The following is an 18,062-nucleotide window of genomic DNA, read 5'->3' as shown; positions in this document are numbered from 1 at the left end:
ATAGATTGGCAGTCCCGTTAATCTACCACGTCAGACGAAGAACCGTGGATAGGCGACTCCTGTACAATCGGGACGTCATGGCACAAGGCGGAGCAGAGCTCCTTCGGTTCAGTAGGGCTGTGTCCGAACGGGACCGAACTGATAGGGTGAAGCAGGAGAACCAGTTTTGGTGGCTTCAATCTGCACTTGATAGTGGGTAGTCGGGATGGGGTTTTTAAGCCTTGGCCGGCTTACATACTTGTTTATAGTTTTAGGGTTTAGTTTTAAGTAGAATAGGCATGGTGGCACAGAAAAAAAAATACAAAAAAAAAAAAAAAAAAAACTAAATAAATTAAAAAAAAAACAAGGAATATAAAAAACAAAAAAAAAAACAAAAAAAAAAATTAAAAAACGTACAAAAAAGACAATAAAATATAAAAACAAAACACGTTAGATTTGCTGCTGTGGTTGTTCTAGTTTTAAGTAGTTTATAGGTAGAATAGGTAGTTTAAGTTAGCTTTAAGTTTTATTTAAGGACCTAACTTTAAGTAGTTTGTAAGGAAAAATAAATAAAAAAGGATATTGATATTAGTTTTTTCTTAAAATTTTCTAATAAATACAAAAATAAATGAAATGAAATTTAAATGAAGTAAAATAGATCTTAGGGCCGAAAGGCATTAGTTTTAAGTGTTATAGTTTAACTTAGAGTGTCCGTATGGGACCATTAAGTTAGTTGTAAGTTATGGATAATTAGGCTAGTTTTATGAATTTTTGTCTAGCTTTAAGATAGGTTTAAGATTGAATAAATAAAAATGAATTAAAAAAAAAAAAAAAAAAAAAAAAAAGTGCTTTGCATTGTCACGCCAGAGGTCTTGGGTTCGATTCCTGTCTATGCTATCTAAAGTTTTTTCACGGGTACTGCCTCTTGCGAGGAATTGACAAATTCTTAAAGAGTAATTATTGTCAAATCTGGCAATGCCAATAATAGTAAGCACTGAAAAATATCTATCCGGCGCAGCCATCTTGCTTTTGCACAGAAAAAAGAAAATGTGCAATAACCTCACTAGAAGAAGCTTATAACTAGACGGAGCAAGTTCCCGCGATTATTATGTACATACCTACTTGATAATAAGAAAAATAAAAAGATTGTAAGAAAAAAACCAAATGTAAGTTAAACAAAAATATTATTAAGAAAGCAAACTATAAATGTTATATCTACAGGAAATAAAAGTCACTTATTGAATTAAAAAAAAAAAAAAAAGCTATTTGACCTAAGTGGCTTAGTTTTCAATGGAAACAACAATCTTTGAAAACATTCTTTTATTTCATTTGACATCCCATAACCTCAAATAAATCATTGAATCACATCAAATCAAATTCTCATCAAATCCATCGATTGCAACAAAGAATCCGTCATCATCTTTGTCCACCCACGTGTCTCGACATAACTCGTGTCCAGAGTTGGAGTTTCAACGGTTACAGCGTCACAGCCAAAAGAACAAGGTAAGTCAAAGCCTATATTTTGTATTATTCAGCCCTATCGGCAATACTTTTTCCCTGGAAAAAGTTCTCTAGTTCGAAAAATCGGCATCGGCAATACTTTTTTAAGGGAAAAATTTCCAAGGAAAAATTTCCCCAATAAAAATCCCTATCGGCAATGAAGTTTCTCCCCCGAAGTATTTCTGTCTTTGTTTTGATAGGGAACAGATCTGTTAAACAAAATATGAAGCAAAAAAATGTAAGTTATAAATTTTTTCTTTCAAAATGTTCAATAAAAAAAAGATTAAATTATTTATTTTGTAAGGGCGACCAACAAAAAACAAATGGAAACTTTGGTTGATTTGATGGAAAAAAATCCAGACATTGCCTCCGGATATTCCAAAAAGAGTAAGGAGGAAGTAACCAGATTCTGGAAAATTGTTGATCGTGAGCTTAACAGTACTGGACCACCTGTTAAGTCTATATTTGAATGGAAAAAGGTTAATGTTTCTGTTAAATCTAACTAAAATTAGCTAACAAATTTTTTTTTTAGGTGTGGAGTGATAAAAAGAAGTATATCAAAAATAAAATGTCGGAAAACCTTAAAATGAAGCACGGAACTGGGGGTGGCCCTTTCCGAGAGTATAAATTTTCTGCTTTGGACGAAGCAATAATTAAATTATGCGGAATGACTCAATCAGTTGAAGGTTCCTCGGGTTCTCGGCGATTTGGGTTGCCGTCGTGCTCAAAAAGGCATAATGAAAACCAAGATGCCGACAAAGAAAACTTGTCAGTGTCTCCACCTAAAAAAAACAAAGCTTCAGAAACTATACCCATAGATGATGAGTTGGAACTTCTAATGTCTGTGGCCGACGACTCCAGGCAAATTAATTCAAATATGAGTGACTCTTCCAGTCATAAAACAAAGCCAATCCCACGTTCATCTAAAGAAGCAACAGAAACAAAAAGGACTTGTGAATTTTTGGAAAGAGAACTTGAGCTCCACCGAGAGCTTTGTGATAAGGTTGGGCGAGTAATAGAAAAATTTGATGAAGAAAAAGAAAACAATCAACACCAACGAAATGAAATAAAAATCAGCCTAAAAAAAATATACCATTCAATTGATCGTCTTTGTGACCACCAAAAACTAGCTCTTGAGGAACAAAAGCGTAGCAACTTTGAAATGGAAAAACTTCGAAGACGTGAGATTGAAGCGAAATTTGATTTCAAGCAAAAACTGCTTGCAATTGAGGAAGCTAAGCTTGAACGATTGGGTTAAGTAAACATAAGCCATTTTTGTGTAGTGAATTTTGTATTTTATTTATTTTCTTTGAATAAAGTTATTTTAAATTGACTCTCCAATTTGCGTTCTTATATTTTGAGATACAGTCATATACTCTGAATTATCAGGTGGCATTTCGTTTTCCAATTCTTCGGTGTCAGCATTACTCTCATGAATACTCGTCCTAGGAAGGTCCATAGGATTAAAATCAGCATTGAAATGAATGCAAATGTTATGTAATGCACAGCAAACATTTGTTATTTGCACGGCTTTGTCAGGTTGGTAGTGAAGCTCCCTTGCACCGAGTAGACATCTCCACCTGTTTTTGAGAACACCATTTACTCTCTCAATGATGTTGCGGCACTGCTTATGCTTCAAGTTGAATCGGCTCTGAGATGTACCATCTTCTGGATTTCTATGGGGAGTTAAAAGCCACGGTTCTAGTGGGTATCCAGCGTCTCCTACGTATGTACATTAAGTTTTTTTTTTATTAGATTAAAAAAAGTACATCGTGAAATGATCTTACCCAATAACCACGAGTTTCTTTCTCCATTTAAATACTTTTGTTCCAACCATGACCTTAGTTCGCTTACCCTCCAAATGAACGCATCATGAGTTGCTCCCGGGTGGCTAGCATCAACAAACCGAATCCGCATATCAGCATCACAAACCTATGGATATGTAGGTTTATAAATAAAAGTGTTAAATATAATCAGCCCTATTGTGAGTTTCACTTGGAATGTTTTCCGCTCGGAATATTTTTGTTCGCCCGGAATTTCAAAAGCTATCATGGTTTCGCCCGAAGAGAATTTACACTTTCAACTAAACTAGTTTCTTGTTCGGTACCAAAATTTAAGTGAGAGAAGAGCTGTCGATATCCTTGCAAATTACTTGAAAAAAAATTTGAAAATACAGGGAGATGTCCGAATGAGAACAACTTTTCGTCGGAACTCACAACAGGGTAAAAGTGAAATTAAATGTTTCCGGTTGGAATCTTGTTCACGTTGAACTCAGTATAGGGCTGAATATATAGGTTATTTTTTACCAGTAAAACATTTAAACTAAAAAAGCCTTTCCGATTATAAAATAAGTGTTTGTTAAGTGTAGGCGCGATTATGCGGATGTGTGTGCCGTCTATACAACCGATAACACCTGGTATACGATGTTTTTCGTAAAATTGGATGGCTGTGTTTCGTTTTTCCTCTGGTGTCATGTCCATATTAATCCAACTTGAACATAGCTTGTCTTCAAGTATATTTAAAACATCCTTTAATACTTCAGAAAATGAAGACTGAGCTAGACCCACGACATGGTCGTTGCCAACTCCTTTTTGGTATCCTCCTTCTGCAAAGAAGCGCAAGCATGCGCTAAGCTTAACAATAGGAGGAATACCAAAAGATTTTTTTTGTTCTGCAAATGAAGTTTTCAGAATGTCCAGTAAATAAACAAACATAGGTTTATTTATTCGATAGTATTTTTTGAATCTAAAAAAATAAAACAATTCTTGAGGTCAACGTTAAAAATATAAACTCCCAACTTACGTTGCTTCTGGCAATTCAAGAGGATTGCAATTGTCCCTTAAAACCCTTCGCATAGTCCTTAAATCATTATTTTGTCTTTCGGCACGATTTTCCTCATCAAATAATACAAATATTGCACCGTTAAACATTTTAATTCTTGATTTTATTACTTTTTGCACTCAAAATTAGAGCTGTCAAAACTTTCGAAGAAATGTGTTCGAAAGTTTTTTTTTTTTTGTTAAGTTGGTTGTACTTCTTTCCCGAAAACGAAATTCCGATGGAGATTGCCGATAGGGAGAAAAATTCCCGGGAGAGAAAACCTACTCCCGGGGAAATTTCTCACGTGAGATTGCCGATAGGGCTGAATATCTCTCTGCCTCCTCGATATACAAACCTACGTGTGCAATAACTATGCCCAACCACCACTGCAAAGCGTGTCAAAATGAAGACAATGACGATATGGTCCAATGCGACACGTGTGATGACTGGTATCATTACGTATGCGTAGGTGTGAATGACGAAATCAAGGACCACGATTGGAACTGTATTAATTGTCGAACTCCTGCCCCAGAAAAGGCCCAAGATTCCAGTCTCACAGGCATAGGTCAATTTACACCACTAACGTTCGATTCAATGCAACATTCAAACCCTCCACATAACACCTCTGCAGCCCAATCTCAATCGGCAGCCGTTTCAGCTCCACAGGGTGGTTCTACAACCCAATCTCAATCGCATGGTAGCCAATCGGCAGCCGTATCAACTCCACGAATTCAACCCTCCGATTCCATCGACAGTCGTACAACACCTACAAACACGACGTGTTCAAAACGTCGTGACTTATTGCTTCAACAATTGGAGGAAGAAAGGCTTCTGCAAGCTCAACGTGACAAGGAGTACATCCAAAAGAAGTATGCCCTTTTGAAGGAGTTCCAACATAGTAGTGACGACAACAAGATGTTTCAACAAGATTCTACAGTACAACAACAAACAAGCGATAGCACTTCTCTAGCTATGACGAAGCCAAACTCCCTCGTCAATTCTCAGGATACCAGCGGGTGGAACAGCACATTCTACTACAAAGCAAGTGACCAGCCTCTCATGTCAACCAGCCAGCAACATAGTGGTTCAGCACCAACTACAACGGTTAACTCTAGGCCTTATGCGGAGGTTTCCTTCGGCGACAGACTAGCAACAAATCAATTCAACTTTAGCAAATCGAATGAAACGCTAATACCGAATAAGCAGCAACTGGCAGCCAGGCAGCTAATGTCAAAGGAACACATAACCTTCAGTGGACGCATCGAGGAGTGGCCTAGGTTCATCAGCTGGTTCAACAGTACCACAGTGTCGTGCGGGTATACGGACACAGATAATTTAAGGCGGTTACAACATTGCTTGAAAGACGATGCGTTCAAAACAGTCGGAGTTACACTATTTACGCCGCAACAAGTTCCAACCGCTATGAAGTCCCTTCAAATGCTTTATGGCCGGCCCGAAGCAATCATCGACAGTCTTATTGATCAGATTAGAAAAGAACCAGCACCTCGGATCGAAAAGCTACAATCACTTATACGATTTTCTCTAGCAGTACAAAATGCATGCGCTGTGATGATAGGAAGTGGCTTAAACGACCATCTGTCTAATCCATCACTACTTCGTGAGCTCACCGAAAAGCTACCGCCTCAAATTCGTTTGAACTGGGGAAATTATCGTCGGAACTTAGATTCTGTTAGCCTTTTAACCTTTAGTGAGTGGTTAGAAGACGTCGCACAGTCGGCATCTGAAGTTGCGCCTTTGAATAACATCCGAACAATGAAATCGGAACGCCTCATGCAAAAATCTTCGCTTAATGTTCATCAAGGTTCAGAAGTACAACAATCAACGCATTCACATCCGACACAGCCACAACAGGCGCGGTCAACAGCGGTACAGTCACAGGTGACTCAACCAAAGAAATGCCCAATATGTGATAATGATTGCAAAGCGATCGATAAATGTCAGAAATTCTTGAATCTGAGTCTTAATGAGAAATGGAATGCGATAAATCGATTTTCCATTTGTAGAACTTGTCTTCGCAGACATGACAAGAACCGCTGTCACCTTTTAAAGGAATGTGGTGTTGATGGGTGTACCTACAAACATCATAGGCTGCTCCATAAAGTGCGCGACACCATAGTTACAAACGGTTCATCCAGGTTGAATTGCTACCACAAATTGGATAACTGTTCGATTTTGTTTCGCATAGTTCCAGTGACATTATTCAATGGTAAGAAGAAGTTAGACGCTTTCGCTTTCCTCGATGATGGCTCATCGATTTCCTTGATTGACGAGGAGCTAGCAAACCAATTGGGAGTGACAGGAGAACTCCAACCGCTGTGCTTAAAGTGGACAGCCAATACACACCGCACTGAAAAGAATTCGAGAGTTATAGACCTTCAAATTTCAGCAAATAGCGCCAGCAAGAAATACAAAATATCCAACTTACATACAGTCAAGTCACTGGAACTACCAAAACAAAGTGTGAAAGCCGAAGAACTAGCTCGACAACACAGCCACCTGAAAGGAATTTCCATCTCAACGTATACAAATGCCAAACCACAAATCCTATTAGGCTTAGACCAATGGAAACTGAGTATCCCACTGCGTTCGCATGAAGGGAAGCCTAACGAACCAGTTGCATCCAAAACACGTTTGGGCTGGACAGTATATGGCCCATGTCCATATCGTCAAAAAACAAACGAACAAATGAAGCAACACGATCTGTCAAAGAACTTTTTAAATTTTCATAGCTGCGATTGCTATGATTTAGAAGATGAAAAACTGAGTACACAATTCAAAAAATTCATGGCGTTTGACTTAGAGGCCACTACAAACAAAAAAATTCTTCGTTCCTCTGACGACGAAAAGGCTATAACGATAATCAAAAACAATGTGAGCAGGAGGCCCGATGGAAACAACTTTGTGGTGCCATTACTGTGGAAGGGAAAGTTGACTCAACTTCCTGATAGCCGTCCAATGGCCGAACGAAGACTTATACACTTAGAGAAAAAGTTGTCGAATAATCCAAAACTGAGGGAAAATCTAAACGGACAAATAGAAGAGTATTTAAGAAAGCAATACGCACGTAAGTTGAGTAAAGAAGAATTAAGAAAACATTCTTCGCCTGTATGGTATCTGCCAATTTTCCCAGTGGTCAATCACAACAAACCAGACAAGGTCAGATTAGTATGGGATGCAGCCGCGGCAGTGAACGGAGTTTCACTGAATTCAATGTTACTCTCTGGACCGGATATTGTACCTTCTCTCCTATCAGTACTTTTGCGTTTCAGGGAGCGTAAAGTAGCCATATGTGGAGACATAAAAGAAATGTTTCACCAAGTGTGGATACGAGATTCGGACCAGCATGCTCAACGCTTCCTGTGGCGGAATAAAGACACGAAAGAAGTTGAAGAATTCGTAATGCAAGTGATGACATTTGGGTCAACTTGCTCTCCCTTCTGCGCTCAATTTGCAAAAAACACCAATGCCAGGATCTACATTGAAGAATTTCCAAGAGCCGTGAAGGCGATTATAGAAAATCACTATGTGGATGATTATTTAGATAGTGTTAACACAGAACATGAAGCAATTACGCTCGCACAAAATGTTACATTCATTCATAGACAGGCAGGGTTTGAGATTCGAAATTTTTTGTCAAACTCTAAAAAGGTTCTGAAAAACCTAGGTGAAAGTTCTTCCAACTTTGAAAAGAAAATAAATAGCTGGCATCCTCTATCCCATTCCGAAAAAATACTAGGCATGTGGTGGTCCCCTGTTTCTGATACATTCTCGTTTGCAATTAAAACGAATTTTCTTAAAACCAATATTTCCGATGAAAGTGGTTGGCCAACAAAAAGAGAGTTGCTTAAGGTCCTAATGTCAGTTTTTGATCCGCTAGGCTTAATCGCAAACCTTTTGGTCCTGTTGAAGATTTTGCTTCAGGAAGTGTGGAAATCGGCAATTGCGTGGGATGAACAGATTCAACCACAACATTTCGAGAAATGGTGTAAATGGACAAAGCTAATTCCTCAAATACAAGCGATTTCTATTGAAAGGCCATACACGAACAAGTTAATAGTGGACAAAGAGCTTACAGTGCAGATGCATGTATTTGTCGATGCGAGCGAAGCAGCTTACGCAGCTGCTGTGTATCTTCGGTTTACAGATGGAAAAGTTGTCGAAGTGACCCTGATAGCTGCCAAGACTAAGGTAGCACCCTTGAAAATCGTGTCAATTCCAAGACTAGAGTTAGAAGCAGCAATTCTGGGAGTGAGGTTGGCAAAAACCATTTCTGAAAATCAAACAATCGAAGTGAACGAAAGATACTTTTGGTCCGACTCGAAAACAGTTCTTAACTGGATTCATTCAGATCATAGAAAATACAAACAGTTTGTCGCCTTTCGTGTAGGCGAGATCCTAGAAGAAACCGAAACCAAAAACTGGAGGTGGATTCCAAGTAAGAGCAATGTAGCTGACGAAGCAACAAAATGGAGGTGCAATCTGGAATTAAGTTCCAAAAGTCGATGGTACAAGGGAGTAAGTTTTCTTTATGAATCCCCTGATGAATGGCCTGGTGAATTCAGAGTCACAGAGACAACGAACGAAGAAATCAGACATGTCAACATACACCACGTATCAAGTTTCGAAAAAATCGTCGACTACACACGATTCAGCACTTGGGAACGAATTTTTCGAGTGATGGGACAGGTTTTTCGCTATGCTAGAAAACTGAAAAGCAAAGTCAAATCTCAATATTCACCTCCATGCCTAACTTCGGTCGATCTTGCTAAGGCTGAGAATTATCTATTTAGACTATGTCAAGCGGAATCCTTCCCTGAAGAAATCTCAGCTCTTAAGTCAAGTGATAAGGAACCGTTCAAAGCTGAAGTCGTCAGAACAAGCTCCATCTATAAACTTTCACCATACCTAGACGAAAACTCGACAATGAGAGTAAAAGGCCGAATTGACGCAGCCTACGGAATACCACTAAACACTAAACGACCAATTATACTACCAAACAATCACTACATAACCGAAATCATCATCTCATCATACCATTACCGATTTTGCCATCAAAATGACGAAACGGTTATAAATGAGCTGAGACAGAAGTACTTTATTCCAAGACTTCGTTCCTTGATATCAAAAATAAAAAAAACTAAATGCCAAACATGTAAAAACCAAAGATGTCTTCCTCAACCACCTAGGATGGGCGATCTACCAGCCGCAAGGCTTCAGCCATTCACCAGACCCTTTTCCTTCATTGGAATGGATTACTTTGGTCCACTATTTGTCACCGTTGGAAGACGCTTGGAGAAACGATGGGGAGTTCTCATCACATGTATGACAGTACGAGCGATCCATATTGAAGTTGCACACTCATTGTCCACAGACTCCTGTATAATGGCTTTGAAGCGATTTATTGCTCGGCGAGGTTGGCCGTTGGAAATTTATAGCGACAAAGGGACTAATTTTCGTGGTGCAAGTAACGAATTGAGAGAGGCTATGAAGAGGATCAACGTGGATGAATTGGCAACCAACTTTGTAGGGTCAAACCTGAAGTGGAACTTTATTCCACCGTCTTCACCTCATATGGGCGGTACCTGGGAGAGGCTAGTTAGGTCGGTCAAAAGGACATTGACATTTATAACACCTACAAGAAATCCTTCCGATGAACTCCTGTTGACAATGCTGGCAGAGGTAGAGAGAATTATTAATACTAGGCCTTTGACTTATGTTCCCTTAGATAGTCCAAACGAAGAAGCCTTGACGCCCAACCACTTATTACTGGGTTCTTCAAATGGAGAAAAATCATTTGGAACATTGACTGATGACGGTGTCTTATTGAAGAAGAACTGGTTGACCAGCGGTCAGTATGCTAATCGATTTTGGAGACGGTGGGTCAACGAATATTTGCCAGATCTAACTAGACGTACAAAATGGTTTGCTGTTACGAAGCCCTTACGAGAGGGTGATGTTGTCATAATAGCAGATCCTAACAACCCCCGTAACAGTTGGCCCAAGGGAATCATTCTCCAAACCATACCTGGAAGAGATGGTGAAATAAGAAGCGCAATAGTGAAGACGTCGACTGGTGTCTATACCAGGCCCACCGCAAAGCTTGCTGTACTAGACGTTGGCCGATTTGACGATAGTGGAAAGCCAGTTCCAGAAACAGCCTTACCAGGGAGGAGTATTGTCAAATCTGGCAATGCCAATAATAGTAAGCACTGAAAAATATCTATCCGGCGCAGCCATCTTGCTTTTGCACAGAAAAAAGAAAATGTGCAATAACCTCACTAGAAGAAGCTTATAACTAGACGGAGCAAGTTCCCGCGATTATTATGTACATACCTACTTGATAATAAGAAAAATAAAAAGATTGTAAGAAAAAAACCAAATGTAAGTTAAACAAAAATATTATTAAGAAAGCAAACTATAAATGTTATATCTACAGGAAATAAAAGTCACTTATTGAATTAAAAAAAAAAAAAAAAGCTATTTGACCTAAGTGGCTTAGTTTTCAATGGAAACAACAATCTTTGAAAACAAGTAATTCTTGTTATGAAAAGTGCTAAGCCGTTCAGATTCGGCTTTAAACTGTTGGTCCCCTCTATCCCTAACAACAGTACTCTTACAGGAATGGTTGAGAGTTGTAAGTTACTAGTCCCTAGTTCCCAGAATCAACCTAATACTGACCGACTAATATGTTTTTAATTGACAAATTTAAGTAACCAAATATCTGACAGTACCATCACTGTTAAACATATCATTTAATTGACAATGCCTTTTCACATACTGCTTCTTAACAGGTGTGCTATATTCCCGACACAAAGCCCACACACTGTGACCAATCCGAACCAAAATTACACTCAAAGAACGTCCTTGATTTTGGCATATCTCCACTGCATTGAATATATAAGATTCTTTGAATTTTATATTCATCTATCCCATCTTTTGAATTTAAAAAAAAAATTAAGTACCTACTGGAATTAACCCCTCAAAGAAAAAGCTCTTAGAAGTAGAGTTCGAAACAATCGGAGAGATAGTAAACCGAAGCAGGGTTTAAGAAACTCAAACGATGAATAATGCACGGAATACTGCACGGAGTCTTTTTATCAATCCTCCCGTTTATTTCCAGATAATTGGAGTAAAACAGCCAGTTATTACAAGATTTGCTGTGATTTTAAGAACTTCGGCAAGTTGCTTTGAAATTAATTAAGAATTATTTGAAAAATATTTTCAAGAGACAACTCTTGAAATTGTTGCCGTACTTATTGCCAGCATCCTTACACAAAATTTTAATATATGGAGGACAGATTGTGAGAAATGCCAGAAGAGGCAGCTGAGGTAAAAAAGACGTTAAATTTGTCCAATCTCACAGCTCTCAGATAATACCGAGGAAGTCTATAAACACAGAATTATTCAACAGATTACTTTTAACCTAAGGTCTATTACTTTCAAACGAAACAAATGTGAAAAATGCAAAAATCGAAAGTTTTCAAAGTAATTTTGCATTTATCGCCAAAATAGTGAATACAATTAATTTATAATATAAAAATAACACTTTCTTCCTTATTGTATTTGAGTTTTGACGGAGGGCGGTAAAACAAGTGAAACCGCTGCGCAACATACATCTTCTAACCACTTCGCGGCAACTATATGATTTTTCAAACCCTTTAAAAGATCAAAAAAATATGCAACAAGAATCCTATGGATGGATTATCAGTATGCATCCCTTAAAATCTTAGTCTAAGAAAGATTGCAACGATATCCTTTTCTACCGAACAGCAAAATTAGATCCAATTCAAAATATAAACTAAGAGCCTTTCACATTTTGAGGCAAATCAGTTGATTTTGAAACTCCAAAATAACTAGCTCTGTCAAATTTGACGAATAAGGGGAAATGTGTTACTTTCTGGTGCGCATTTTCTTTTGTAAGAACTAGCACGACTTTTCAATTGTGGAACTTCTTCGGACTAAAAATAATTATGGTAGTATTGATAAACGCAGAAAATCTGCGCTATTACAAACGTATTTCTTTTCTGATGCATTTGTGAACGCACTCCCAATGCAGAATGTCTGCAGTAAACGAAAAAGGTCTGACTTAGTCCAATTTGTATGTAAACAGAGTTCATAAACGTCAGAGAAAAATGGCTGCCAAACAAATTTTGTTGAACTTGATTTTTGATTTATAAATTAAATTAAATTGGGTGGCGCAACAGTCCGTTGTGAACCAGGGCCTAGTGACTTATAACTCTCAACCATTCCTGTGTGCGAGTACTGTTGTCAGGAATGGAAGGGACCTACCATTTTAGGCCGAATCCGAAAGGCTAGTTTTAGAGAAAGCCCTTTTTCATGACAAGAATTACTCTTAAAGGATTTGTCAATTCCTAGCAAGAGGCAGTACCCGCAAAAATTAAGGTGGCACAGGCAAGGATTGAACCCAAGACCCCTTGCATGACAGTCCAACGCACTAACCATCATGCCACGGGTACTACATGATTTTTGATTTGATACTGAAAAAGAAAGGGAAATTATAATTATTTCTGCAGCCAAACAAATTCATCTGCACAATCTGCCCGACATTGACGACAGTCTTACGTTTATGAACGGTAGGTACTGCAGTTCGACAAGGTTAGTTCGATTGAAAATTTGACTTAATGAATGCAATAACGCAGTTGTTAGTTAGGCTAACGTTTATGAATGTACCCTATAACTTGCAGTCTGAAACTATTTGACAAATCCTTGGTCTAGAACACAGCTGCAATTTCGTACATTTATTCGTATTCGTAAAAAAATGTCGGAGACTTCTTACGAGGGTATAGGGGTAAGTTAATTGATTATACTCAGACCCAATTATGTTGACAATAACTGAAACGATTTTTTGAAGAATAAGACAAAACTTCAAAAGCTTAAAATTATTTTAAAATATTTGCTCATTTTTTTCCACAATATATAAATATATCTTTTAATCTTAAAGTCATTCAACTTTCTTGATGTGCATTCATTTGTTAGACAATTTGATTTACAAATCTTCTTAGCATTATAAAAAGTCGTATAGATATAAGAATCAAGATAAGGGCTAAATTCTATTTCAAATTTATTTATCTCTTTTATTTAATTTTAGATCTAAGAAAAAACCAAAGGTATGTAGATAGGTAATTCTCATGTCTATACATTTCTTGACTTAAATTAACCCCAATCTTCATTGTTTGACACTTTATTGTTGTGAAACGTCAATTAAATTATCTTCGAGGTTCAAGAGATGTTTGTGTGTACTTTTTTTGCTACATGACGGGGGATTTTGAAGACAGAGATTGAGAAAAAATGTATCTAAGATACTATAGCTATAGATAAGGCTTTACTCGTACCTAACCCACTCAAGTTAGTATATGGCTGTTAAGTTAAAAGCAATTTAAATGGCATCAAACAACACTGATGTGCTTCCACTCAACCTATCCCAAGATTGACAGCTATCAAAGTTTTTTGGATAACAGACACTTCTTCGTGACATTACTTTTCTTTTAGAAAAGAAAGAAAAATAAACAAACTTGAATTTCAACAACAATAGGACAAAGAAAATAAAAACAAACAGGGGTATACTGTTTGAGTACTGAGTTCGCTGATTCCAATTTATATTCCAAAAGTCATTTTATTTTCTTAAGAAAAGTTTTTAATACTAAGTTTGTTGAATCAGGGCCGCGCAAGAGATAAGGCACAAGCCCAATAGTTAAGGGAAGTGATTAGAAGACAAAACTTTACCTTAAATGAATGAGCATCGATAGATTGGTAAAGTTTTAAGAAAAACTGGGAGGAGTACACGCATGGGATATTCAAAAAAATCCGGTATTAAAAGTATCCAGCTGACCCAATTATTAAATGGGCTATAAAATGTAATGACTTTGCAAATAGTTACCATAACTTTTATTATTAATTTATTTGAATATCCCACTTTCAAAAAATATTTATATTTATTAAAATTCGCAGATTAATTTGAAAAATCCTACATACTGATTGAAAAGTTCATTATCCAGACCATTTCCAACTTTTTTTAAGAAGATTAAAACAGAAGATAAACATGGTTTATATTGAATATCCCAAAAATTACTATCACTTTTTAACATTTAGTATCTGAAATAGTAAAATCTTTTGTTGACCAATTATTGTACTGGGTTTATCTTTTGTTACCATTTAATGTTTTTTTAAATAATATACAAATTTAATACGAATATCCAACAAATGAAGTAGTACCCGTGGCATAATGATTAGTGCGTAGGACTGTCATGCCACAGGTCTTGGATTCAATCCCTGCCATTGCCATCTAATAAGATATTTAACGGGTACGTAAACGTACGTTAGTACGTTCTCGTAACGTAGGTCCCATCCAACCCTAACAGCATTACTCGCACACAGGAATGGTTGGTTAGTCCCTAGGCTCTAGTTCTCAACGGACTATTACACCACCTTATTTGTATATTTTTTTAAAATTCAAATTATTTTAATACAATATATCGCCATTAAGTTGTTTGTTTTCAAATATCACACATATGACTTCGAAACCTATTAGAATACTCATTAAGAACATATGTTATTTGTTATTCAATAAATAACATTTTTTTTTAGGTGGGACTCTCATTGTTCGAATATCCCATACGTAAAGTGCTAAAATCCCATGGCTCAATTTTTTTAATGGTTTTCACCATCGATAGACAATATTCATGGCATTTCAAAAATTGATTTTTGAAGTACATATAACGTATAACTGAACCCAACACACCCTACAAACATCCCATTCACAAAACCCGAACATCCCATATACATATATGTATTATGATATTGATGAATTTCTTTAAGCAGTTTACAAAAGAGGGAAAAGTGACCTTCTTTAAGTTGAAGTATTATTTTAATTCTACATACATTAGGGTTAAATTTGGGCTTTAAAAGAATGAGAATATGTACATTAACCACTTAAGATTCCAGCACTTTATAAAACCTATTTCAGATATTTTCATTAAATTTTCAATTTCATAGCGGCCACATATTTTTGTTTTATTATATATAAAATTTATCTGAAATTGTGGCCACCAAAATGAATTATATTATGATGCGGTGTGTGGTATGTGGGTTTATTGCCTTAATTCACTTGACGGTTCATAAATTATGGATAATTTGTTCTCTGTTGTCTGATGCCAGTTATTCTTAATAACTGAGCCAGAGCTAATTTAGGAGAGAAGGTTTGCCAATTTTTATTAATAATTATTATTTGTATATTATCTGTATGGTTACAGACAGGCAGGGGTGGAAATATAAATGCAATGATATTTTTATATGAGTTCATAGAGAAATTTGAAAAAAAAAATAGGTAACCTCCAACAATTTTCTAACAAAATTTTTATATTGACTTAATGATTCAAATAAATTCAAATAACTATTAAATTTTCCAAATAAACATACACATTTATGCAGGAAATATATATTTGATCGAAAATGCAATTAAAATAAATGGAAACCGTATAAAATTTTCTTCCGCAAATTTACTAAGTGAAAATGTTTATAAATAGGATTATTCGATTTTATTGTTATGAATTTCAGAAAATGAAATAGAGGATTTTCAAATGCGGTGGTGGTATAGTGGTCTTTATAATCATTAGATTTAGTTGAATAATAGGCAAATTCTAATAAATTGATTGAAAACATCAATCAATCAAAATATGCGAACATACAGAACATTCATTATGTATTATTCGTAGGTATTTTTAATTCAAGTCAAACTATTTTATTGTGGGTTTTTGGAAAATTTGGTTATTTTGGAGAATCATGTTTTTAACTTTAATTCTTAATTAGATAATAGTTTTTCATATTAATTTAAAAGCCAGCTCGTAGTGCGAAAATAAATACAGTCGAATCCCTCTGAGTCGAACTATCACGGAATCAATCAAAACATATAAATATTAAATAAATAAACAAAACTTCTTACTTCTATAAGCGAATTTCTTCGCCCGACAATGTCTGCAGCACTGGATACTCTATTCCACCTAACACCTCATTGGCCACTTCGTGATTCTTAAGCATTACCCCCAATTGTAATTCGACAGAAGTTTCTAGATTTCTATACTGTTATATATTAAACATGTACTTGAAATGTGCTACTTAATTAACTTTTGGAATTATATTCATGTTTAGTGTTAAGCATCACCCGTTCCTTATTACCAACCTATGCTAAGTAAATTTCAGGTTTATACCAATTACTAATTTGTACCTTACTTAGTTTTAAGCATAAGATTATACCTTCCCTTTTATTTCTAACCATGGACCTGTAAGCATCTTACATAATAAATAATAATATTATATAGAGAAATCTAAGTGGTTTATTTGAACAAGATTAAGTCATAATATTGGCGACGAGGATTAGCGAAACACGTGTTAGAAATTATTAAATTTAAATTAAATTAAAGAAATGTCACGGCTTGTGGGAAGTATTGAACCTTTTGTTCCGGGCAGTAACTTCAAGGCATACGAAGATCGTATCAAACAATTTTTTATTGTGAATGATATCCAAGAAGAGGCAATAACTCCACTATTCATCACCGTAGTGGGAGCCGAAATTTACGAAATCCTTATGTCATTAACTATTCCAAAATTGCCTAGTGAAAAATCATTCGAAGAAATAATTAAACTGTTACGCGACCATTTTGCCCCAAAAGAGAACAAAAGAGCAGAGCGTTACAAATTTAATAAAATTTATCAAGAAGATGGCGAATCGCTGAAGGAATTTATTGTGCGCCTGAAATCTGCAGTCGATTCGGAGATTTTTTAGAGGACATCAAAGACGATAAGTTAGCGAAGTATAAGTCGGTCATTCTGGATGAAGCTCTGGCAGACAGGTTTATCGTAGGAGTTAAGAGTGATAAACTTCAGGAAATGCTTCTTCGTGATGACTCATTAACCTTCGAAAAAGTGTGTCAGCAAGCATTGAATGTAGAGGCTTCACACAACGCATCACGTGCCATTCAACCTATGTCACAAAATGTTATCTATAACAACAAAAAGCCTTTTCTACGACACAAAAATTCAAGTATACGTCATGATAAAACACCACGTGCAGCGGCGCCTAGTTCTCATAGCTCTTCTAACAAAACAAGTTCCAGCAGTCTTTCGCAGCATAGTAACAGCAAGCAGAATTGTTTTCGTTGTGGGAGCAGTGCGCATAAAGAGCACCAGTGTCCAGCAAAAGATTGGCAATGTTTTGCCTCTAACAAAAGAGGCCACATAGCTTGCAAGTGCCGTTTTCGAGCGAATGCAAAGAGCGTTAATAGCGTGAATATTTGCAATACATCTGAAGAGTAAACAGTAAGAGCAAGTGGACAGCTGCTTCCTATGGAGATTGATACTGGAGCAACAACGTCCATCATAAGTGAAAAAGAATATTTAGATAAGTTTCAAAATATTAAATTAGAAAAAACAAATCTTAATCTTTGTTCAGTCACAGGTTCTAGGTTAAGTGAGCTTGGTAGTTTTCTAGTCGAAGTGAGTTTTGGAGGTCAGGAATTGAAGTTGCCAATTGTTGTTATTGTTGGAGGTGTACCGCGAAGAAGTCTGATGGGACGTACGTGGATCGATAAATTATATCCGAGTTGGAGACAACAATTTCGCGAGTCAAACATTTGTATCGTAAGTAACCAAGCACAATTTTTGAGTAAAATTAAGTCTAGATTTCCTAAAATAACTGAACCAGAACTAGTCCATCCGATTGTGGGGTA

At 36.5% G+C, this 18,062-nt stretch overlaps 3 protein-coding genes across 3 annotated transcripts; 2 read left to right on the top strand and 1 right to left on the bottom strand.

Annotated features, from left to right (window-relative positions):
- The first annotated feature begins 1,514 nt into the window (after window positions 1-1,514).
- Window positions 1,515-2,737, top strand: LOC129947817 (uncharacterized). The gene is made up of 3 exons (XM_056058516.1): window positions 1,515-1,717; window positions 1,784-1,958; window positions 2,012-2,737. Coding segments are annotated over exons 1-3 (903 nt in total). The 5' UTR covers window positions 1,515-1,715.
- Window positions 2,738-2,773: 36 nt separating this feature from the next.
- Window positions 2,774-4,629, bottom strand: LOC129947816 (putative nuclease HARBI1). Its single transcript, XM_056058515.1, has 4 exons — window positions 4,282-4,629; window positions 3,786-4,224; window positions 3,267-3,411; window positions 2,774-3,201 (listed from the first exon to the last, which is right to left on the bottom strand). Exons 1-4 carry the CDS (start codon window positions 4,407-4,409, stop codon window positions 2,804-2,806), a joined length of 1,110 nt encoding a protein of 369 aa, XP_055914490.1. The 5' UTR covers window positions 4,410-4,629; the 3' UTR covers window positions 2,774-2,803.
- A 42-nt stretch (window positions 4,630-4,671) lies between these two features.
- On the top strand, window positions 4,672-17,649 carry LOC129948512 (uncharacterized). The gene is made up of 4 exons (XM_056059542.1): window positions 4,672-9,410; window positions 9,486-10,522; window positions 16,758-16,980; window positions 17,052-17,649. The coding sequence occupies exons 1-4, from the start codon at window positions 4,672-4,674 to the stop codon at window positions 17,647-17,649; spliced, it is 6,597 nt and encodes a 2,198-aa protein (XP_055915517.1).
- The last annotated feature ends 413 nt before the right edge of the window (window positions 17,650-18,062 follow it).

Source organism: Eupeodes corollae, chromosome 2, assembly GCF_945859685.1.
Source record: "Eupeodes corollae chromosome 2, idEupCoro1.1, whole genome shotgun sequence".
Taxonomy (NCBI): Eukaryota; Metazoa; Arthropoda; class Insecta; order Diptera; family Syrphidae; genus Eupeodes; species Eupeodes corollae.
This window is presented reverse-complemented; position numbering and strand designations above follow the sequence as displayed.

Coding starts and splice junctions, on each gene's coding strand:
- LOC129947817 (XM_056058516.1), top strand. Junction 1,959..2,011: donor CTATATTTGAATGGAAAAAG/GTTAATGTTTCT, acceptor TTTTTTTTTTAG/GTGTGGAGTGATAAAAAGAA.
- LOC129947816 (XM_056058515.1), bottom strand. CDS start 4,409: ATGTTTAACGGTGCAATATTTGTATTATTTGATGAGGAAAATCGTGCC. Junction 4,225..4,281: donor CTTGAATTGCCAGAAGCAAC/GTAAGTTGGGAG, acceptor TTATTTTTTTAG/ATTCAAAAAATACTATCGAA. Junction 3,412..3,785: donor TTAGTTTAAATGTTTTACTG/GTAAAAAATAAC, acceptor ACATATCCATAG/GTTTGTGATGCTGATATGCG.
- LOC129948512 (XM_056059542.1), top strand. CDS start 4,672: ATGCCCAACCACCACTGCAAAGCGTGTCAAAATGAAGACAATGACGAT. Junction 9,411..9,485: donor ATAAATGAGCTGAGACAGAA/GTACTTTATTCC, acceptor TAAAAACCAAAG/ATGTCTTCCTCAACCACCTA. Junction 16,981..17,051: donor TTCGAAGAAATAATTAAACT/GTTACGCGACCA, acceptor AAATTTATCAAG/AAGATGGCGAATCGCTGAAG.